General features: G+C 38.2%; 1 protein-coding gene across 4 annotated transcripts in view; it reads right to left on the bottom strand.

Annotated features, from left to right (window-relative positions):
* ZCCHC7 (zinc finger CCHC-type containing 7) overlaps positions 1–22,944 on the bottom strand; it is a 237,952-nt gene that overhangs the window by 35,204 nt on the left and 179,804 nt on the right. For all 4 annotated transcript variants that reach the window (XM_015117405.3, XM_015117409.3, XM_015117408.3 and 1 more), the window contains exons 3-5: positions 19,862–19,905; positions 17,831–17,956; positions 16,448–16,618 (exon numbers count right to left, since the gene is read on the bottom strand). In XM_015117405.3, the coding sequence (XP_014972891.1) occupies positions 16,448–16,618; positions 17,831–17,956; positions 19,862–19,905 (341 nt within the window). The remainder of the gene's footprint in view (positions 1–16,447; positions 16,619–17,830; positions 17,957–19,861; positions 19,906–22,944) is intronic.

The raw sequence follows: 22,944 nt of genomic DNA on the forward strand, positions 1-22,944 counted from the left end.
AGTGAGTGTCAGAAAGCTGCAGGCTGACAAGCCAAGCATACAATAACAGAATGCACGTCACATACATGCTGAACACCGCCACTGCTAGCGGCAAATCTTAATGAGAGCGCGGCCAGCCCAGGAGACTTGGGTCCCTGCTGGCACAGCTACTCATCTCACAAAAATCCTTCAGCTCCAAGTCAGTTAGGCTCTGACACGACAACTACAATTACGAAACACAACTTTTTAACAGAATCCTCTGGTGCTTTGTCAAAGCCTCTGTTGTTAGGAGCTGGCCCCCTCAAGTCACTACAGCAAAACAAAAGATTTAATAAAACAAGCAATATTCATTGATGGTGAATAACATAAATAAAGAATAAAGCGAGTAATTTAGTTTAAAATTTGTTGAATGAAAACACATGGCAAGAAAAGCATTCCAGTCTCTGGACTCAACCACCATCTTAACTGTTCCACATGCACACAAATATAAGTTTGGGTGCCGTCATTAAAAAGAACGCCCCTACTCTGAAGCCTTAAGAGCAGGCTCTTGATAGACTTATAGCTACCAAGTCATCTGATTGTTCCGATACTTTTGTAATCACTGGCATATACACTGTTCCTCAGCTACACAACATATTTATGCATCCTATTGTACATATACTTTGAGTACACGTGAAATATAATTTCTCCTAGAAGGAAAATTTTGAAAAGAACATCCTAGCATTTGCCATCAATCAGAATTCCACATAAAGACTGCTCTGAGGTCTGAAATCACAGAAATATACAATTAAGATTCAAGTTTAAAGTTACTGTTTTAATAATGCTTATTATACTTCTATTCTGCATGAAAATTTGCCATTCTTGATAAAGAGGAGCTACAAACATACAGGATGGCAATGTGTATAAAATCTACATAATTTTTTTAAACCAATCAGTATGGAAAGCCATGCGTTGGTCTTTAACTCTAAGCTGCCTCCAAGATGAACCAGACTTCATAAAATCATCTTTCCGCCAAGGTCAAATTTTAATCAATCCCTATACTTTTAATCCTCTGTAATCAGAGAAACTGACAAGCTTAATTTTTGGCTCAAAGATTTTTCTCTTTGATATTCTCCTCTTAACTTAAATACAGTTATGAAGGCACAAAGTTTATTAGTAGATTACATTTCAAGGTTACTTTCACAAATAGTTGCTAATGTTTGTAGTAAATCTGCTGACTGATGACCTAAGGTAATGTAAAGTAAAACAATGTAAGAGCTAGTAAAATGTAGCATGATAATGTAGCAGCTACAATCAGAAAACCCAGAGCAAAAATGGCTGGATTCTAATCCAGCTATTTACTATTTTGGGCAAGTTATATATCTCTGTGTCTCAGTTTCGTCATAGATAAAATGGGGCTAACTGTACCTCCTCAAAGGACTGTTGTGATATTTAGCGGGTTGATAAGTATAAAGTCTTTAGAGCAATGCCTGACATAGAGCAAGTGCTCCATTGTATTAATTATTGTTATGACAACATCAATTTGGCACTCCCCATACTGCTGATGCAGAAATAAATAATGGAAATACTGGCATCAATAAAGTAGCTGAAATAAATTAATCTACTGCACCAAGGTCAACTCTTGGATGTGCCCAAACCTAGAAGAAACTCACAGTTTAAGTGAGCTGTTGATGAAGACATAATAGAGGAAAAAATTAAAAAATGAACAAAATGAATAAAATATAGATTTTAAGAAAATTCAGAAACATCAATAAGCATCTACTATGTGAAATGTACTTATTTTTACATCCAGCTGAAGTCTACTCAATGTTTTTATTTGTTAAAAAAACAGAAAAAATACTGGATCAGATAATCCTGATGTATTTTATATTAAAATTCTGGAATACAAAAATCTTAAAATACCTTGGTCATTGATAAAAAAGAAAAGTACACTATTCTGAAAGTTCAGACAACTTTCTTTAATTTAACTCAAACTCATGGATTCCTTTTTTCTATGCTTAAACAATAACGGCCCCAGCTTCCTTACTGGCCTTTCCTCTTCTTTTGGGGAGGTTTTAAGATTAGTCAAGCGCAGTAGTGAGAAAGGGGGAAGGAGTAGAACAAGGAGTTAGATCTGCAACTGACTGTTAACAACCAAGTGAGATAATTCATTACCTTCAAACCAGACTTGTGGGCTGGGTAAGTGGATACCAGGGAGAATAACATGTAGAGGTAGATCCCTATAATTCTGGGAATCCATCTAAGTGGTTTGGTAGTGGATACATAGTCCATGTGCACGATGGATGGAAGAGGTCTTACTTCCTGCTTTCTAGTACCTTAACTCTTTCTGAGTTCCTGTCTTCATAACTTTCAGCTCACTCAGATATCCCATTTCTTAAAAAACAAAAAAATCCCCTAAAAAAAATAAAAACCTATTTTGGTGACATTCCTCCATTACAACTGCCATGAGTGATTTCATTGTCACTTTGGTATTGGAATAATGAAATCTGAGCACTGACATCCTGAGAAAATTATAAACTAAGTCTGCAAAGGTTCTATACTATACTGTTTAAGTACACTAGCAGGAACCAGAAGTTTTAAACTAGACTCAAAAGAGGTAAACTAAAGGCAAATTAGTTTCACTTTATTTTATTTTATTTTATTTTTATTTATTTATTTAGAGACAGGGTCTTACTCTGTTGCCCAGGCTAGAATGCAGTGGTGGAATCATAGCTGACTGCAGCCCTGATCTCCTGGGCTCAAGCAGGATTCTCTGACCTCAGCCTCCAGAGTAGTTACGACTACAGGCATGGACCACAGTGCTTGGCTAATTTTTCATTTTTTGTAGAGATGAAGTCTCACTATAGTCCCTAGGCTGGTCTCAAACTCCTGGCTCCAAGCGATCTTTTCACCTTGGCCTCCCAAAGGCTGAAATTACAGGCATAAGCCATGGCACCCAGCCTGGTAAAATAATTTCAAAGTGAAAATTTAGAACTTTACTTATAAACCAATTATAGGCCAGGAACAGTGGCTCATTTCTATAATCCCAGCACTTTGGGAGACTGATGTGGGAGGATCACTTCAGGCCAAGAGTTTGAGACCAGTGTGGCTAACAGCGAGACCCCACCTCTACTTAAAAAGAAAAAGAAAAAATGGTGGCCGGGCCTGGTGGCTCATGCCTGTAATCCCAGTACTTTGGGAGGCCAAGGTAGGCAGATCACGAGGTCAGGAGATTGAGGCCATCCAGGCTAACACATGAAACCCCGTCTCTACTAAAAATACAAAAAATTAGGCGGATGTGGTGGTAAGTGCCTGTACTCCCAGCTACTTGGGAGGCTGAGGCAGGAGAATCGCTTGAACCCAGGAGGCGGAGGTTGCATTGAGCCGAGATTACACCACTGCACTCCAGCCTGGGCAACAGAGTGAGACTCTGTCTCAAAAACAAAAAAAAAACCCAATTATACAAAGTCCATCATAAATAACAAATACTTAATAGAGCAAATTGTTTAAAACCACCAAAACCAATCCTAATTCACCTTAGTCAACTACATTAAACTCCTTCTACTTACAATCAATGCCCTGTTATCCAGTTCTAAATCTCATGGAATGCTCTTGGGGAAATTTCCTTTTCCTCTTCTCCCAAGATGTTGATAGCATCCAGCATATGTCAGATACACAAATAATCATCCTTAGGTCTGATGTTGTAGTAAGACAATACCTTTTTTCTATAATTCCAAGAAAGGCAAAATACTTATAACTTAAATACACATAACTAACTATGTAGAGAACGTGTATAGTTAAAACTACAAAAATCTGATAATGGAAGCTAAAGGAGTTCTAAATAAACAAAGAGACATACCATGTTCATGGACTGGAAGACTCAATACAGTGGAGTCAACTAACCCTACAGTAGTCTATAGACTGAACACAACTGTAATCAAAATCCTATCAGAAATTATCATAAGTATAGACAAGGTGATTCTAGAATTATGTGAAGGGGGAAAGGAATTAGAACAGCAAAAGTTATTTTGTAAAAAAATAACCAAAGTTGGCCAGGTGTGGTGGCTCACACCTGTAATTCCAGCAATTTGGGAGGCCAAGGTTGGCAGATCACCTGAGGTCAGGAGTTCGAGACTAGCCTGGCCAACATGGTGAAACCCTGTCTCTACTAAAAATATAAAAATAAGCCGAGCGTGGTGGTGGGCGCCTGTAATCCCAGCTACTTGGGAGGCTGAGACAGGAGAATTGCTTGAACCCAGGAGACGGAGGTTGCAGTGAGCCAACACGGTGCCACTGCACTCTAGCCTGGGCAACAGAGTGACACTTGGGGTCTCAAAAACAAAAAAAAACAAAAGTTTAAGAAATCTCGCTACTTATTTTAAGATTTACTATAAAACTATAGCAATCAAGACCATATGGCCTTAGCAAGTAGGACATATACATACATCAGTGCAACAAAATAGAGTCCAGGAATCAATCCATGTAAATATGGCCAATTGGCCTTTGACAAAGATGCAAAATCAATTCAGTTGAGAATGGAAAGTCTTTTCGACAAATGGTGTTAGAACAACTGGTTAACCATAAAGAAAAAAAATGAACCTTGATCTAAACCTCATATTATACAAAGTTTAACTCAAAATAGATAACAGATCTAAATATAAAAGTAGAAACATCTGAAAGAATACACAGGAGAAAATCTTCTGGCTGGCCATGGTGGCTCATGCCTGTAATACTAGCACTTGAGGCCAAGGTGGGCAGATCACTTGAGTCCAGGAGTTCAAGACCAGCCTGGGCAACAAAACAAAACCTCATTTCTATAAAAAATAGAAAAGTCAGACGAGCATGGTGGCACGTGCCTATCGTCGCAACAACTAGGAGGCTGAGGTGGTAGGATCACTTGAGCCTGGGAGGTGGAGGTTGCAGTGAGCCGAGATTGCACCACTACACTTCAGCCTGCGGGACAGAATGAGACCCTGTCTCAAAAAACAAAAACAAAAAACTTTGTGATCTGGGGTTGGGTAAAGAGTTCAAATTTATAAGTTAGACTTCATTAAATTTAAAAATTTCTGCTTTGCCTGAGAACTGTCAAGAAAATACGAAGACAAACTATGGACTGGAAAAAAATATTCTGAAATCACATACCCAACTGAAGACTTATATCCAAAATACAGACAGAACTATCAACAGCCAATGAGAATAAAATTAACACTCTCATTAAAAATTAGGAAGGGATGTTAATATTTCACCAAAGAAGAAAGAAGGATGATAAGTGCATACATGAAAGGATATTCAACATTATTAGCCATTAGAAAATGCAAACTAAAACTATAATTAGATAGTATACGTCTATTAGAATGACTAATATAAAACTAGCAAATAGAGATTAACAGAAATAAAAAGTAGAAAACAATAAAACATCTATAATTCCTGACATAACAAGAGCAAATATTTTAGAATATTTTACTCCAAACTTTTCTTTTCTTTTTTTGAGACAGTCTTGCTCTGCACCCAGGTTGGAGTGCAGGGATGCGATCTTGGTTCACTGCAACCTCTACCTCCGGAGTTCCAGTGATTCTCTGACTTGTGATTCTCCCACTTCAGATTCTCCCACCTCAGCCTCCCAAGTAGCAGGGATTATAGGTGTGCGCCACCACGCCTGGCTAATTTTTGTATTTTTAGTAGAGACAGGGTTTCAACATGTTGGCCAGGCTGGTCTTGAACTCCTGACCTTAAGTGATCTGCCTGCCTTGGCCTCCCAAAGTGCTGGGATTACAGGTATGAGCCACCACACAGGGCCCACTCCAAACTTTTTTTTTTTGGATCTACCAATTTTTTATATATGCCTGCAATTTTTTTCTATTGGCTTATTAAAAAAAAAAAAAGGCGTATGTGAAATCCAGCCAGTATTGGCAGCTCAGGTGGTATTTGCCAAGCACTATACAGGTCTCTGATCAACTCATTTATGGAAAAGTTGTGAGACTATCAAGTTTTGGTTTGTTAAGAACAGGGAAAGAGTTACAATTACAGAGACCTGTGAAGAGCTGTTTTAAATCACTGGACATTGTTATCTATACCATTAAAAGACCCTTCCATTGTGCCAGATTCTTATAAGAATAAAGTTCTTGGCTGGACACATTGGCTCATGCCTGTAATCCCAGCACTTTAGGAGGCTGAGGCGGGCAGATCACTTGAGGTTAGGAGTTTGAGACCAGGGTGGACAACATGGCGAAACCCCATCTGTACTAAAAATACAAAAAGCAGCTGGGTGTGGTAGTGCGCGCCTGTAGTCCCAGGTACTTGGGAGGCCGAGGCAGGAGAATAGCTTGAACCCAGGAGGCGGAAGTTGCAGTGAGCTGAGATCGCACCACTGCACTCCAGCGCCACTGCACTCCAGCGCCACTACACTCCAGTCTGGCAACAGAGTGATACTCTGTCTCAAATAAGCATCCCTAAACCAGTAGCAGTGGGTAGCAAGGGTGATGAGAGGGTGAGAAAGAAGACTTTGAGACCCTGTAGCTTACTTTAGAAATTTTTCCTGCTACATTAGAACTGGTTTCTGTCTAAAATATAATGGGCTAAAAAAAGTAAAAGTTTAGAATAACACTGGATGAAATAATTTAAAAATTGAGCCATGTCTTCCATGATTACAGAGAGAATTATTTTTATGTTCTATAAAAGGCCAATTAGCTCATAATATTTATTATATAATTTGCTTGAGTTTCTTGAACTTCTGAAAGTAGTTTAGTATTGCTTTATTTTTATCAAGCAAATGATTAGTAGAATGCCTTACAACAAATGAAGATCACACTTACTATTAAACTGAAATCCTGCATAATTATCTTTTTACTCTCTTTTTAAAACAAATGAAACAATACAATAAAAATACGAATAAAGGCAAAACTAATTGCGTTTTTCAGCCCTCTTTTCTAACCTATTCCCAGTCTGATGAGGAAAATCAATGTTAAGAGCGTGGTATGTATTCTTTTATCCCATTTATCATTGTTTATATATGTACATATATATACACACAAGCATATACATGTAGATTACACAGAGCTCACTTTGTTTTTTGTTTTTTTTTTTAACTGAAATATAATCATACTACAGGCATTTGTAAGTTTTCAAGATGAACTGTGTGTACCTTTTAGATGGCATGCCTAATTATTTTAACTAGTAGACAACTGAGGAAAACAGCTCTTTTTCAAGATGAATAACTGCTTATTGGGTTCGACCAGATCATACATAGGATTAGTACAAGATCATACATAGAATTGATTAGTACAACAAGATTATACATAGAATTGATTAGTATGCTAGCAAACAGATCTCTATAAGTAAGTCTTTGAATAGTTTGAGGTTAAACAGCTTTCCCAGCTGTGCATATTGCTTCACTGCTGTGTAATTTGACAGAAACTTTCAAAACCAAATCAGAAAGCTGTCTGGAATGTATACTTTTTTTTTTTTTTTTTTTTTAAGAGATCGGGTCTTGCTATGTTGCCCAGGTTGGACTTGAACTCCTTTGCTCAAGTGATCTTCCTGCCTCATCCTCCCACGTACTGGGACTATAGGCAACTTCCACCACATCCAGGGATCTATAAAGGTCAGCAGCACTGACCTTATTCTGTAAGATTTAGTGAATCTTTTAGCCTTAGGGTTGTTAACAAGGATCTTATTTTCACTCTCAATTCATAACTCAGATAATTATATCCCAGAATTTGTTCATATTAGTGGATTTAATAGTAAAATTCAAGTCTACATGGACTTTTATACCTAGATTTAGTTTTAAAAAGGTGTGGCATATAATAAGTTTGAAATTTAACAAATTCTTAGTGGCCTTCTGCTTTATATATCAGAGACTTGTGTCTTCCCAAATGTGATTGGACTGAAGAGTAAGTCAGTCCATTCCTCAGTGCTGTAAGATTCTCAGAGAAAAACTGAAGTTTATTTATCCTTTAATGTTGAGAGCTTATAAAGTTTATAAAGGCAGGCTAGAAGGAGACAATCTTTCTCTTCCTTTGATGAAAGGTAAGGGTCTGAAGAATGGGAATTATCTCTATTTTCTACACACTTACTCTTACATTTTCTATAAAGACAAGATAAGCTTGCTAGTAAGCTGCTGAGTCCACTGAAAGTGACTAATACTAGACAAGGAGGTATGTACTATAGGGAGAGTTAAAAAGATTGGAGGAATTTTCAGGTTACTTAGAAATGGCTAGAAAGGAAACCATTTAGTACAATTTAAAATAAGAACTGGTTTCTCCTTCAAACTTTAAATGTACTAAGTTATATACTGTACTAGTCCATTTTCACATTACTCTAAAGAATTACCTAACACTGGGGTAATTTAGGAAGAAAAGAGGTTTAACTGACTCAAGTTCCACAGGCTTAACAGGAAGCATGACTGAGGAGGCCTCAGGAAACTTACAATCATGGTGGAAGTTGAAGGGGAAGCAAGCACCTTTTTCACGTTGGCAGGAGAGAAAGAGAGCAAATGAGGGGCAGGGTGCCATACACTTTTACACCATCAAATCTCATGAGAACTTACTATTGCAAGAACAGCACGGGGGAAATCTGCCCCCATGATCCAATCACCTCCCACCAGGTCCCTCCCTCAACATTGGGAATTACAATTCAACTTGAGATTCGAGTGGGGACATGGAGCCAAACTGTATCATATGCCTTCAAGTTTAAAATGTAGACCATAATTATTTACATAAGGCCACATACATTTGCAACCATGAAAAATTTCAGATATTCATTTATTAGGTGGCTTGGTAACAGTTCCAATAAATTACTAATTCCTGATTTTGGGATTTACTCCCTGAACAATGAACACATATGCAATTTTCACTAACATTATCATGAGTTTTGTGTACATCAAGAGGATAGGAGACCTTCAAGTATAGAAATCTACTTAACTTTCTTGAAGTAGTCTGATCTCTCAGTTAAATAAACATTTGGTAAGCCTATACGACAATTGTGTAAGACAATCAATCAATTGCAGCCTGCCCTCTGGCTCCAATATTACCTATAAATAACATTAAAACGTTGAGAAAAGTGGGTGGAACAAAGTACATGTATCTAACCAAAGTCTCATTTTCCTCTTTATTTCCAAAGATAGTGTAATGCACACTGTCAGCAGAACTACATATTTATCTGAAGGTACATATCAATCTATCACAATAATATAATTCTAGCATTTTAGTTTTTTCAGAGATGAATTTTTATTTTCAAAATTATCCCCTTCATTCATTCCTCCCATTGTGATTTTATACATCCTAGTTACTTTGTTGGGGAGGGGGCATTTTAATTTGTAATTATTTATTCTTATTTAGGCATTCTCATTTTCATTAAGTAGATCTGAATATATCAGTGGTTTCTCTTCAAGTAAGTTTAGCAGGGAAATTAGTTTGTTCATGATTATTTGCTATCTGAATCTTAATTTTATCATTTCTTTAAAAAAATGTTTTCTTGTAGATATAGGGTCTCACTATATTGCTTAGGCTGTTCTCAAACTCCTGGTCTCAGGCAATCCTTCTGATTTGGCCTCCCAAAGGGCTGGGTTGTGGTTACTGGAAAGAGTCACTGCGCCCAGTCCTCTATATTATTTCTTAAAACTGTATGTGAATCTATAATTATCTCAAAATAAAAAGACACACTTACTTGGCTCCCTTCTTAGGTCTATGTTACACTTTCTACATTTTCTAGGTACACATTATCTGCAAGTCACTAAGTTTAGAGTCTTCTAAGACTCTTTCATTTATCACCACCCTGATGTACTTTCATATTACACTTTACACTCTTCTTAACACACCCACCTTTCCTATTATACTCTGAGTTCCTCAAGGGCAGGGATCATGTCTTACTCATCTTTTTTTCCCCTCGTACTTGGAATACTGTCTGGCATGTAAGAGGCAACCAGCAAATTTTTGCTAAATGAACAAATGTAGAAAGTTTTTTGGGTGGTAGAACACTGGAGATGTTTCTGAATAAAGGTAGAACCGCCATTACACAAAATATTTGAATTAAGCAAGTCTTTAAATTCAAATCTTGGCTTAGTTATTCAGCTCAATAAGATGTTTCAGCCATTCTTATTTCTGGCCAGTCATATCTGAGTAAGACTGTGGAAAGGATAAGGGGAGGAAATTGTATGAATACTACTCAGTGCTCCTTGGAATAGACTAAAAATAAAATAAATACCTGTTTCTTAAATAACTACCTTTACAAAAATAATGCTCTAGTAACTGTCCATTCTGGATTCGACAAGTATGAAATGATTTGTACTAGATGCTTTATATTTCCTGCTGGAAATCTCCAAGTTTAATAAAAATTTAAATAAAAGACATTAGTTTTCAATTTTACATATGTATTTATTGAAGAAACATCATTGAGCACTCACGTGTATGTTAAAGACTACACAGTTTATACTGAGTTCTCCTTAAAATAAACTTTTGCACTGTGAAAAATATTGTAGTATATGGCTGATATGGGAGCATTTTTCTAGCATCAAAAAAGTAAAAAGGCCAGGTGTGATAGCTCACGCCTGTAACCCCAGCACTTTGGGAGGCCAAGGTGGGCGGATCACCTGAGGTCAGGAGTTCGGCATCAGCCTGGCCAACATGGTGAAACCCCACCTCTATTAAAAATACAAAAATTAGCTGGGTGTGGTGGCTCATGCCTGTAATCTCAGCTACTTGGGAGGCCGAGGCAGGAGAATTGCTCGAATCTGGGAGGCAGAGGTTGCAGTGAGCTGAGATCACACCTCTGCACTCCAGCCTGGGCGGCAGAGTGAGACTCTGTTTCAAAAATAAACATAAAAATAAAATTAAATAAAGGAATAAAGTGAAATATGTTCTATGAATTATTTTCTTCTACTGTATTAAAAAATCAGACTTTAAAAGTTAAAAGCACTGAGCAGGGAATTTGAGAAAAAAAATTGCTGAATAAAGGGAGAAAATTTAGGTTTGGATTTTGATTATATCTGACACTAACTCACTCATGCTTTAATAAAAAAGAGTGGCAATCTGAACAATTAATAAAGATTGCTGAAGCTGCAACGGTCTCTTGTGAGCAGTAAAGCTCTATGGTATCACAGAATTGGCTCTGTGTCTCAAAATCAACATGCTATACTGCTTTCTTGATCCCCAGGGGTTTTTTAAAGTGCTGAAAACCTAAGGTAAAATTTATTTTTGTTTGGAAAATATTTTTCCTCATGTGTTTTATAATATATTGGTTTTTTTTTTTTTTTTTTTTTTTAAAGAGAGAGTCTTACTCTTTCACCCAGGCTGGAGTGCAGTGATGTGATCATAGCTCACTGCAGCCTTGATCTCCTGGGCTCAAGTAATCCTCCCACCTCAGCCTTCTGAGTAGCTGGGACTACAGGTGCATGCCACCCTGCCTGCCTAATTTTTAAATCTTTTTTGGTAAAGAGTGGAAGTCTCACTATGTTGCCCCAATGTCATGAGTGTTATATTAAAGTTGCTTATTAGAGCTATAATATCTGCATATTTAAGAAAGAAAGTTGAGAGATCCTCTGAGCAGGAGATAAACTGATGATTCCTAGATTGCCAATATGCAAGCTTTCTCCACATATATTCATAAAGTACAGTATCATTTTAGCTTTTAGACCTTGGGCAAAACTTATTAACCTTGTAGTGTCTCAGTTTTTAGTTTGTAAAATAGGAGTAATAAATAGTACTTACACTTCATATCCTGCTTGTGAGGATTAAATCTACTGAATACCTACTATATGCTAAGGACATAGTGGTGAATGAAGCACTCCTCCAGCACAGTAAACATACAATTATGTATGGCTGTCGTTATCTTGGAAATGTCAGAGATAGCTCACAGAATTGCTCTGTGTGCAAGCTAAATGTATACAGACATTTAACAATTCTCTGTATATTTAAAAATTGTTGGCAAGTGAGGAGAGAAACTATAGCAGATTCAGAAACAGGATTCTTTCCACACTCCAGGTTCTTGTCTTCTGAAAGGGACTAATGATGCAGGTTGACTTTGGTAGGCCTTGAGCCATCTTTTTTATCCTTCACCTCATAAAACTCTGGGATTTCAACCAAATACTTTTACAGAAGTAGTTAATCAATGAGGAATTTCCAACAGATTTTAGGAGAGAACTTTTCATTACAGAAAGGATTTGAATATGACTCGACAGTTTTCACTACAAATTCTCTTTGCATACATGTATCTGGTAATCTGGCCAAACAGAGGTTTAGGTGTGTGACTATGGGAATATATAAAGTAAAAGGGCAAGTTTCTTTCCTTTTGTTTTTTTGGAAACTGTCTCACTCTGTTGCCCAGGCTGGAGTGCAGTGGTGCGATCTCAGTTCACTGAAACTTCTGCGTCCTGGGTTCTAGCAATTCTCATGCCTCAGCCTTCCCAGTAGCTGGAATTACAAGTGTGCACCACCACACTCAGCTAACTTTTGTATTTTTAGTAGGGACAGGGTTTTGCCATGTTGGCCAGGCTGGCCTCAAACTTGTGGCCTCAAGTGATCTGCCTACCTTGGCCTCCCAAAGTGCTGGGTAACAGGCGTGAGCCACTGCACCCAGCCTTGGAAGTTTCTCGATATTGTCAATTTATAAAAAGTTAGAACATCTATAGTTATTCAGGGTTTCAGAAATCCTCCGTGAATGAGCAGAAAGTCCAGTAGGTGGGAAGATGAAAATGACAAAGAAAGGTAGAGGATGGTATTGCCAGAGGGTATAAGCCTTAAATAAGCCGAAGATATCTATATAAAAAGGGTTGAGTAATGACTTAAAAGCAGCCATAGCAAGTGAGAAAGAGGCTGATATCATCTCTTAATTCAGGATCATGGAAGATGAGCAGCAAGCATCTGATAGGGTTGCATAGGAAACAAATTTTCTGTGGAGGCCCAGGTTTCAAGACAGACCTAAAGCATGTACAGTTCCAACAACAAGGGGCCAGAATGACTCGGCTTCCATGTGAATTCTCATGAAGTTTCTGGGGTGGTGGAAGGACTATGAGCCTTGCCACAAGGAGTCAGTAGAGCCCAGGCTTGACTGGGCTGTGTGGGAATCCTATACCAGGTGGGTAGGCTACAAAGACCAGGATCCAGAACCTTCACCATGTAATTACAACAAAAATAGTCGATACTGGTAGATTTGGGGAAACGAGTACTGCCTTATCTGAAGCTGGTCACAGCCTAACCCTATTATATTTTATTTTTTGAGATGGGCTCTCACTATGTTGCCCAGACTGGTTTTTTTGTTTGTTTGTTTGTTTGTTTTAGACAGAGTCTTACTCTGTTGCCAGGCTGGAGTGCAGTAGTATGATCTCGGCTCACTGCAACCTCTGCCTCCCGGGTAGAAGTGATTCTCCTGCTTCAGTCTCCCAAGTAGCTGGGACTACAGGCGTGTACCACCACGCCCAGCTAATTTTTGTATTTTTAGTAAAGACAGGATTTCACACCATGTTGGCCAGGATGGTCTCGATCTCTTGATCTCGTGATCCACCTGGCTCGGCCTCCCAGAGTGCTAAGATTACAAGTGTGAGCCACCAGGTTTTAAACTCCTGGGATCAAGAGATCCTCCTGCCTTAGCCTCCTGAGTAGCTGACATTACAGGAGCATACCACGATTTTAACCCTATTTAAAAAAACTTACATTCACTGTGATTATTAATTCTCATTTTAGATAATAATTTAACATATATTAGGGGCCAAAATTAAGTAAAGAGGAATGGCCTATAGAATTAACACTCACAGATGATTATATAACCTTTTACAAGAAATTTTTAACTGTTCTGTAGTACCGTTTTTTATTTTTAAAAAATTGTCTATGATAATGTCTTACTCCTTTCTTTACCACAGGCAAATAAGACCGTATTTGTCAGAGCTCTTTGGAAGAAAACAGTAAAATAAACAGATGCTATTAAAGATAACTGCCAAACTAGAAAATCTTGCTAAGAAAATTATAATTGACAACTTAATGCAGACAACAACATAATGCTAGGACAATTCAGGATTTATCATTTTTAAGACTTGGTAAACACTGAAAAATAAGATTAAAGTACTTTGGAATGAAATGACAACTTCTATCTCTATATATAGCCTTGAGAATAGAGTATTCAAATTAATTAACCATATACCACTTTATTAATAACCAAAGAAATACAAATTAAAACAATAAAATATCATTTTTTGGTCTGATTAGCCAAAAATTTTAAAGACTGATAATACTTAAGGTTGATGAGTGCAGTGCTCATTTCTCTTAACACTGCTGGTAGGTAGATACGTTGATACAATCTTTTAGAAGAGCAATTTGACAATACTTATCCAGATATAAATGTACATGTATTTTAATTTCACAATTCCATTGATAAAATATGACTTGCCAAAACATTATTAAATGCACCACTGTTTGTTTAAAAAATGGGTAACAATTTAAGTATAAATTTGCTGGTGGAATTACAATAATAATTGTTACATTATTTACATGAGAAATACATATATATACCAAACAGTCACACTCTAATCTCTTTTAATCTGAAATTCATTTCAACAGAAAGCCATACTAATTTACTGAGCAAAAGATTATAGGTGTATTTCAGACATGCATTAAAAAGGGCTGTAAAAAAAAGACTACAGGTATATTTCAATATAAATAAAATTAGAAAAATGTTTCTGTTTTCGTATCATGACTTTGGGGAAGTACATATTAAAGTACTTTTATTATTTTAAAAAATAGATAAGTAATGCTTTAAAAAAGAGAATGAGATATACTCCTTTCATAAATACGCCTTAAATGAATTAGAATTGCCACTTAGGTATGAGGATGAAAAATGACTTTGTATTGATTAGTTGTTAATATAAAATAAACATATGTTACTATGTAGTAAGAAACGCAATTAAGACCTAAAATGAAATACTCTTAATGAGACACTCATTAGGAGTTAGGGTAAACCGAATGTAGAAAGCTACATATTCCACATCAAAGCTGATTTACTTATTTCAATAGCCCTCTGGTCTTTGAAATTGTGACTAAACTTCATATACATTTACAACAATACAATGCAAATGGTGTCCAAAATAGCATTTTTAATATGCTGCAATTTAAAGTAATGGCTGCCTTGTCCTTCTTTCCTTAGACTATTAGAGCAGCAAAATCATTAATAAGAGGAATCAGGCCAGGTGCAATGGCTCACGCCTGTAATCTCAACACTTTGGGATGTTGAGGTGGGTGGATCACCTGAGGTCAGGAGTTTGAGACCAGCCTGACCATGTGAAACCCTGCTGTCTACTAAAAATACAAAAATTAGCCGGGCATGGTGGCGGGTGCCTGTAATCCCAGCTACTTGGGAGGCTGAAGCAGGAGAATCGCTTGAACCTGGGAGGCAGAGGTTGCAGTGAGCCAAGATCATGCCACTGCACTCCAGCCAGGGTGACAGAGTGAGACTCTGTCTGGAGAAAAAAAAAAAAAAAGCTGGGCGCAGTGGCTCACGCCTGTAATCCCAGCACTTTAGGAGGCTGAGGTGGATCTATCACGAGGTCAGGAGATCGAGACCATCCTGGCCAACATGGTGAAACCCCGTCTCTACTAAAAATACAAGAATAGCCAGGCATGGTGGCCCGTGCCTGTAATCCCAGCTACTCGGGAGGCTGAGGCAGGAGAATCGCTTGAACCTAGGAGTTGGAGGTTGCGGTGAGCCGAGATCGCGCCACTGCACTCCACAGCCTGGGCAAAAGAGCGAGACTCCATCACAAAACAATAAATAAATAAATAAGTAAAATAAAAATAAAAAAAGATCCGAATAGGCTTCCTATAAACATTTCTATATAACTGCTAATTGTGCATATATTTTCATTTAAATATGCATAAACAGGATGCGGTGGCTCACGCCTGTGATCCCAGCACTTTGGGAGGCTGAGGTGGGCGGATCACCTGAGGTCGAGAGTTCAAGACCAGCCTGGCCAACATGGTGAAAACCCTGTCTCTACTAAAAATACAAAAATAAGCCAGGAGTGTTGGCATGCGCCTGTAGTCCCAGCTACTTGGGAGGCTGAGGTAGGAGGATCGCTGGAACCTGGGAGGCAGAGGTTGCAATGAGCCGAGATTGTACCATTGTACTCCAGCCTGGGTGACAGAGTGAGATTACATCTTAATAAATAAATATGAATAAATACACACATTTTACATGTTATTTATTACCTCTTTAAATTCAGCCTTTATTTAGCAAGCACATAAAGAAAAAGGGCTAGAATGGGCTTAAAATATTTGTTAATGCTATCTCTTAATACTCTCTCCTGATTCAGTAGGCTCCTTACACTGATATTTAGAGCACTGCTTTATATACATATTCAGTGACAAAAGGGACATGACTATCAATCTATATAGCACAGAGTAAACATTCTTTTAGGTATGCTGACTGATAGTTATAAACTTGCACATTAATTACAAACTTGCACACTCCCTCCAAAGCCTGACAAATTAGTTACATGCAGGATACTCACATCTGTATAGTGGCCGAGCATATGACATCGGTCACATTGTTTATCCCAGGAATGTCTGAAAAGACATGAGTGGTCCAACATCTTAGGCACAGGACAGTATTCACAAAGCGGGGCTGGACAGGAATATAGGAGGTGTCCGCTCCTGGAGCATAGGAAGCAGCGACGAACTTTCTATGTGGCAAAAAAATCATTAAAATCTCTTCAGTCTCAAAAGGTAGAAGATTAGTATTTCTTTTTCAATATAATCCCATAAAAAATTATTTCTAATTTGAGACCTAATAGAGGTAGAATCTTGAGCACAACTGTTAAATCAAACAAAATGTCCAAAACACTGTATGTATACTGTTTGCCAAAAAGGCTTAGTCTGTACATACTAGCAGCTGGCGTTTATTCCTTATGCCTCTTCTTATAGGAATATTGACAAAATGAAAGGTATGTAAGAGGGAAAGTAGAATGAGGAGCATATCTAGAAGCTAAGTCATAGGAGAAACAGATACAGAAGCTGTTTTGCCTGGAGAGGCCAAAACAAAAAAGGAACATGAGAGCTGTCTGAACTATCTGAAAAACAGTCATTTGGAAGAGGTAGGAGGAATGGAAGAAATGTTTGTTAAGAGCTAATTATCTGGTCAGGAAACGTCTAAGATCTTCAGTTCTGTGTTGTTCCAAAGGTTGATGTACCCTAACATAACTTACATTAATAAACATTTAAAAATGCCCCAAATTATAATTTCCTAACAATAAAAATTATCTCACAGTGAAATAAGCTGTCTTATGAAGTAGAAGGTTTGTAAGTGAAAGGGGTCTCAGGAATCATCTGATTCAATCTTTTCATTTTATAGACAAGAAAACGAGAAGCATAGAGGGTTAAATGATTTGCCCAACTAGTAATGAGAAGTTAAAATTGATTCCACATTTTTCTGACTCCAAATTTATTATCATTTCTCCTACACTAGGCTGTAAGCGACATGAAATTTAACACACATACTATAAAATGATTTGAATTCTAAGGTTATAGGGTTTCACCCTTGAGATTTTTTTTTTTGAGACAGTGTCTTGCTTTGTCACCCAGGCTGGAGTGCAGTGGTGCGATCTCTGCTCACCGCAAGGTCCATCTCCCGGGTTCACGCCATTCTCCTGCCTCAGTCTCCCAAGTAGCTGGGACTACAGGCGCCCGCCATCACGCCCGGCTAATTTTTTGTATATTTTTAGTAGAGACGGGGTTTCACCATGTTAGCCAGGATGGTCTCGATCTCCTGAACTCATGATCCACCCGCTTTGGCCTCCCAAAGTGCTGGGATTACAGGCGTGAGCCACCGCGCCCGGCCTCACCCTTGAGATTTTGAGTTTACATATGTGGAAAGAAGCAAGGCATATTTCACGTACTCGTGGTAAGGGGCAGTTCTTTGATAAATGGCCACGTTTGTCACAATTTCTACAGATAATGTTTTTGTTGGCTGAATAGTATCGCTGGGTCCATCTTCCAGGTGTTCGGTTATTAGCTATCTGGGCCTAAGCGGAAAAAAAAAATCAAGAATTAAAAAAATTGTTTCACTGCTAAATAAAAGCCATCTACTACTCTTGTTAAAGACAACTATAAATGAATAAAGATACATCAAGCTTCAAGTCAGTTCCATTACCTTGATAAAGAAAGAGAATTATTAGTTACATCTGTTCAACTTAGAACCTAGCCACAGGGGAACGTCATGATCTCTCTTGTTCTCTTAAAAAGAGGCAGAGGTCGGGCGTGGTGGCTCATGCCTGTAATCCCAGCAAGTGGGAGGCCAAGGCGGGCGGATCACCTGAGGTCGGGAGTTTGAGACCAGCCTGACCAACATAGAGAAACCCCATCTCTACTAAAAATACAAAACTAGCCGGGCGTGGTGGCACAGGCCTGTAATCCCAGCTACTTGGGAGGTTGAGGCAGGAGAATCACTTGTGCCTGGGAGGCAGAGGATGTGGTGAGCCGAGATTGTGCCATTGCACTCCAGCCTGGGCAACAAGAGCGAAATTCCATCTCCAAAAAAAAAAAAAAAGAGGTAGAAAAACATAAAAGGAGGTGCCATAAAGGTAACTCTACTGCTTTTTGTCTGCCCCTCCCGCCTGCTGAGTCTTTTATACTTCTCCATGTGATTTTTTTTTTTTTTTTTAACCTTTCTCTACTTACGTTTCAGATCTAGCAGGGGTACTGACACGCATCACTTAGACATTGCAGCAGCATTCAGTCAAAGCCACTGCTGACTTCTTTTCTTTTTTTTTTTTTGAGACAGTTTCATTCTTTTGACCAGGCTGGACTGAAGTGGCGCAATCTTGACTCACTGCAACCTCCAACTCCCCGGGTTCAAGCGATTCTCCTGCCTCAGCCTCCCGAGTAGCTGGGACTACAGGCACCCACCACCACACCTGGCTAATTTTTGTATTTTCAGTAGAGATGGAGTTTCATCATGTTGCCCAGTCTGGTTTTGAACTCCTGACCTCAGGTGATCCACCCACCTCAGCCTCCCAAAGTGTTGGGATTACAGGCGTAAGCCACCATGCCCGGCCAGCCACTGCTGATTTCTATAACTGAATGTACACCATGTTTTTCTGAATGAGAGGCCTGCTTAAATTTTGAGTTAGTGTTTTTATGGCTTTGTTTTTTGTGAAGTTAGTACAGCTACCAACTATATCCCTTCTTTTGAACAGCACAGGGTTACTGCCTACAAGACTGGGTGATAATTTCTATAAAGGAATGAGATAATTTCTTTCCACTGGAGTCCTTTTAAGATCCATTCTGCCTACAGAGTGACCCAATTCTAACTGTCCCATACTCTAATCTAAATCTAGGATCTTGTAAGAGAATACCAACAATGCATCTCATATGGAGTATCTAAAGAGGAATTGTAAATCCCAACCATGCTTTAGCTTGTTTGGTAGAATTCCACCTTTAAAACAGTTTTCATCTTTTATTTGTTATTTTGCTGAACTGGCCAAGTGGACCACAATACAATCTAGCTATCTCCCAAAACCAAGTTATAAAATTATTCTCTTTTTGTAGCATCTGCCACAATTAAGGCTAATAATTGACAAAGAAAAACACCTGCCACATCCTAAAAATAGACTAACCATTTCCTTACACTGAAGAAGCAGTTATTTCCGGTGTTGATCTTTTTAGTGGTACCAGGCCATATGGGCTGAGAGGACTCACCACAGGAGAGAAGAAACAGAAAGGGAAAGGGGACTGGATGATTACAGCTATTAACTCACTGACAAAACTCAAGGCTGAACCAAGTTTCTAAAGAGTTAAATCACTCATATGCTAAAATCAAATGTGTTCTTATAAGCCACTTAAATTTATTAATGTTCCAAAAGTTATCATAATAAACTATGAGGCAAAGGAAATTATTATTCTGAATTTTAAAAATAATTTGATTTTACCTCAATGTCTTTGTCACTGATGAACCAGTTTATACCATCTTCTCCTACAAAACAAATAAAATATTACTCAACCATGGCACCTTTAAAGGACTTATAGATTGACAACAGATTACACAATTTATGAGTATTCAAGGTATAGTGAGAAATATTGAATACCTGAAATTCTTATTTTGGCTTTGTTATTAGTTATGTGGCCCTGGACAAATACTTAACCTCTCTGAGTCTTAGTTTTCTGACCTGTGAGATGGGAGAACAGTATTTGCCCTATCTGCCTAAAAAGTCCCGTGAGAATAAAATAAGGTATGTGAAAATACATTGAAAAGCATCAGACTATATACAAATACTAAAAAAAAAAAAAAAAAAATCAGTGAAGGGCCCACAAATCCAACAGCAGATACAGAATGAAATCTTAACTTATTTTATCTGACTAAAGCAGAGAGTTGCTACAACTCTGCCATACCTCCAGGAGGACCCACAGGAGGGAGATGACTGACACTGGGCACTGAGACATAACAAAAAAATTGTGTAAATGAGATCCTTCTGTCCTTTGACTCCCTAAACTACCCCCTTTTGTTAAGTTGGTATATAGCCCCTTACTTCTTTTTTTTTTTTTTTTTTTTTTTTGGAGACAGGGTCTTGCTCTGTCACCAAGACTGGAGTACAGTGGTACCATCTCGGTTCACTGCAACCTCCGCCTCCCAGGCTTAAGCAATCCTGCCGCCTCAGCCTCCTGAGTAGCTGGGACTATAGGAATGTGCCACCATGCAAGGCTAATTTTTTGTAATTTTTTCGGTAGAGACAGGGTTTTACCATGTCACCCAGGCTGGTCTCGAACTCCTGAGCTCAAGCGATCCAACCCCTTCAGCCTCCCAAAGTGCTGGCATCTGTGGTATGCCACAGGAAGAGGCATAACCCCTTACTTCTATAACCCTCTAAACTCTTCTTTAGAGTTAGTGATATTGAGTGCTCCAGAAAGTGTGAATAAACTTTGTCTTTTCCCCAGTTAACCTGTCCAGTATCAGTTAACTTGCAGGCCCCCAATTTGAACTCAGTTTAGTAGAGGAAAAGTTTTTCGATCAAATATGAGTATTAACTGTGTCCACTAGCTTTGCATTCTACGTGACTTTCATTATAACAATAAAAAAATTAGACTCTGAATAATATCTCACTAATAGGGTTAGGTTCTTAGCACTGTATTTTATAACATCAAAAACAGCAAAATAAAGGAAAAAAAAAAGGAGGCCAAATATCCAGAAACCACTGACCTTGTGGGGGAAATAATCCCCCACATTTTTTTGTGTCAGCTGTTTTCTTTCCTTTCCACTGTCCTTTCACAAACGTGCAAATGGCTGCTATTCCTTTGGTCCACCCATGGCCAAGGGGGAAGGGACCTATGACTAATGCAGAAGCTAAAGTGTTGACAAAAGGACTGAAAGATCTTTTTCTCCCTTTAAAGCTAAGATTTCCTCTGTCCTCCTACCTTACTACTTTCCTCTATCTGAAAAACACAAATCAAGCTTGACTTGTTTCTTTGAAAGGCTTTTAAAGAGACATAAAGTAATCTACATTTTCCCAGGCCTACCAGGAGTAAGTGTCTACAGACATATTTTTAAATAAAAAACTTTTCTAAGAAAACCATGAGGCTGCTTTGGAAAAAGACCAATCCATAGGTATGCAGAGATGCTGTGCTGATGATTATTTTGTTTGTAAAATTTGGAGGCTGTATCCATGAACTGAGAATGGAGAATACATTAAATAGCAGCAGCTTCTATTCCTTCATCAACCATCCACGCTATTATTCTTTCATTCAAAGGATCCATGTATGGAGTATGCTTTGCTATAATTTTCAGAGCTGCTTTTTGTATCTCAATGTCTTTCATCATTAAAATTCAAAATGACCACTTGAAATTATGTTAACTATAAGACTGACTTAAAATTGTTCTTAAAAAATGAAATATAAGACCAATGAAATGCAAAATGGCAACTGTTACCACTCTCCAAATTTACATGTAAACAGAAAACAGTGAAAAAGGAAGGTTTGAGAGAGGAAGATTGACTCCTTTCAGATTGCTTTAACATTTCTGTGGAATTCAATAACATTCTTTTTTTATTATTATTATTATACTTTAAGTTCTAGGGTACATGTGCATAACGTGCAGGTTTGTTACATATGTATACTTGTGCCATGTTGGCGTGCTGCACCCATCAACTCGTCAGCACCCATCAACTCGTCATTTACATCAGGTACAACTCCCAGTGCAATCCCTCCCACCTCCCCGCTCCCCGTGATAGGCCCCGGTGTGTGATGTTCCCCTTCCCGAGTCCAAGTGATCTCATTGTTCAGTTCCCACCTATGAGTGAGAACATGCAGTGTTTGGTTTTCTGTTCTTGCGATAGTTTGCTGAGAATGATGGTTTCCAGCTGCATCCATGTCCCTACAAAGGACACAAACTCCTCGTTTTTTATGGCTGCATAGTATTCCATGGTGTATATGTGCCACATTTTCTTAATCCAGTCTGTCACTGATGGACATTTGGGTTGATTCCAAGTCTTTGCTATTGTCAATAATATTCTTATATACCGTTGTCCCTCAGAATATATGAGGGATTGGTTCCAAGACTACCCTGGTAGAACCAAATCCTTGCACACTCAAGTTCCCGTCAGCCCTGTGGAACCTGCACATATAAAAAGTTGACCCTCTGTATATGTGGGTTTCACAGCCTATGAAAACTGTATTTTCAATCCATTTTTGGTTGAGAAAAAGTTGCTTATAGACAGACCTATGCAGTTCAAACCCATGTTGTTCAAGGGTTAACTGTACTAACAACTCCTCAAAAAGTTATATCATATTCATATTCTTACTATGGAAAATTCATCAACAAGTATACAAATTAAGTTTCAACAATAGATAAAAGCAGTATTTCTCAAGTGGTATATGAAGCAAAGACATCACCAGGAACACATAAGGCAATTCTTGTCCCTGCCATGGCTCCAAGGTTCCAGTTTTGATTTGAACCCAGTAATGACAGCAGCTTCCTGCCCTTGATCTTTACCTATTCTGTTTGTGTCTAAACTCAAAATCT

The sequence above is a fragment of the Macaca mulatta genome, chromosome 15, assembly GCF_049350105.2.
Source record: "Macaca mulatta isolate MMU2019108-1 chromosome 15, T2T-MMU8v2.0, whole genome shotgun sequence".
In the NCBI taxonomy this organism is placed as follows: Eukaryota; Metazoa; Chordata; class Mammalia; order Primates; family Cercopithecidae; genus Macaca; species Macaca mulatta.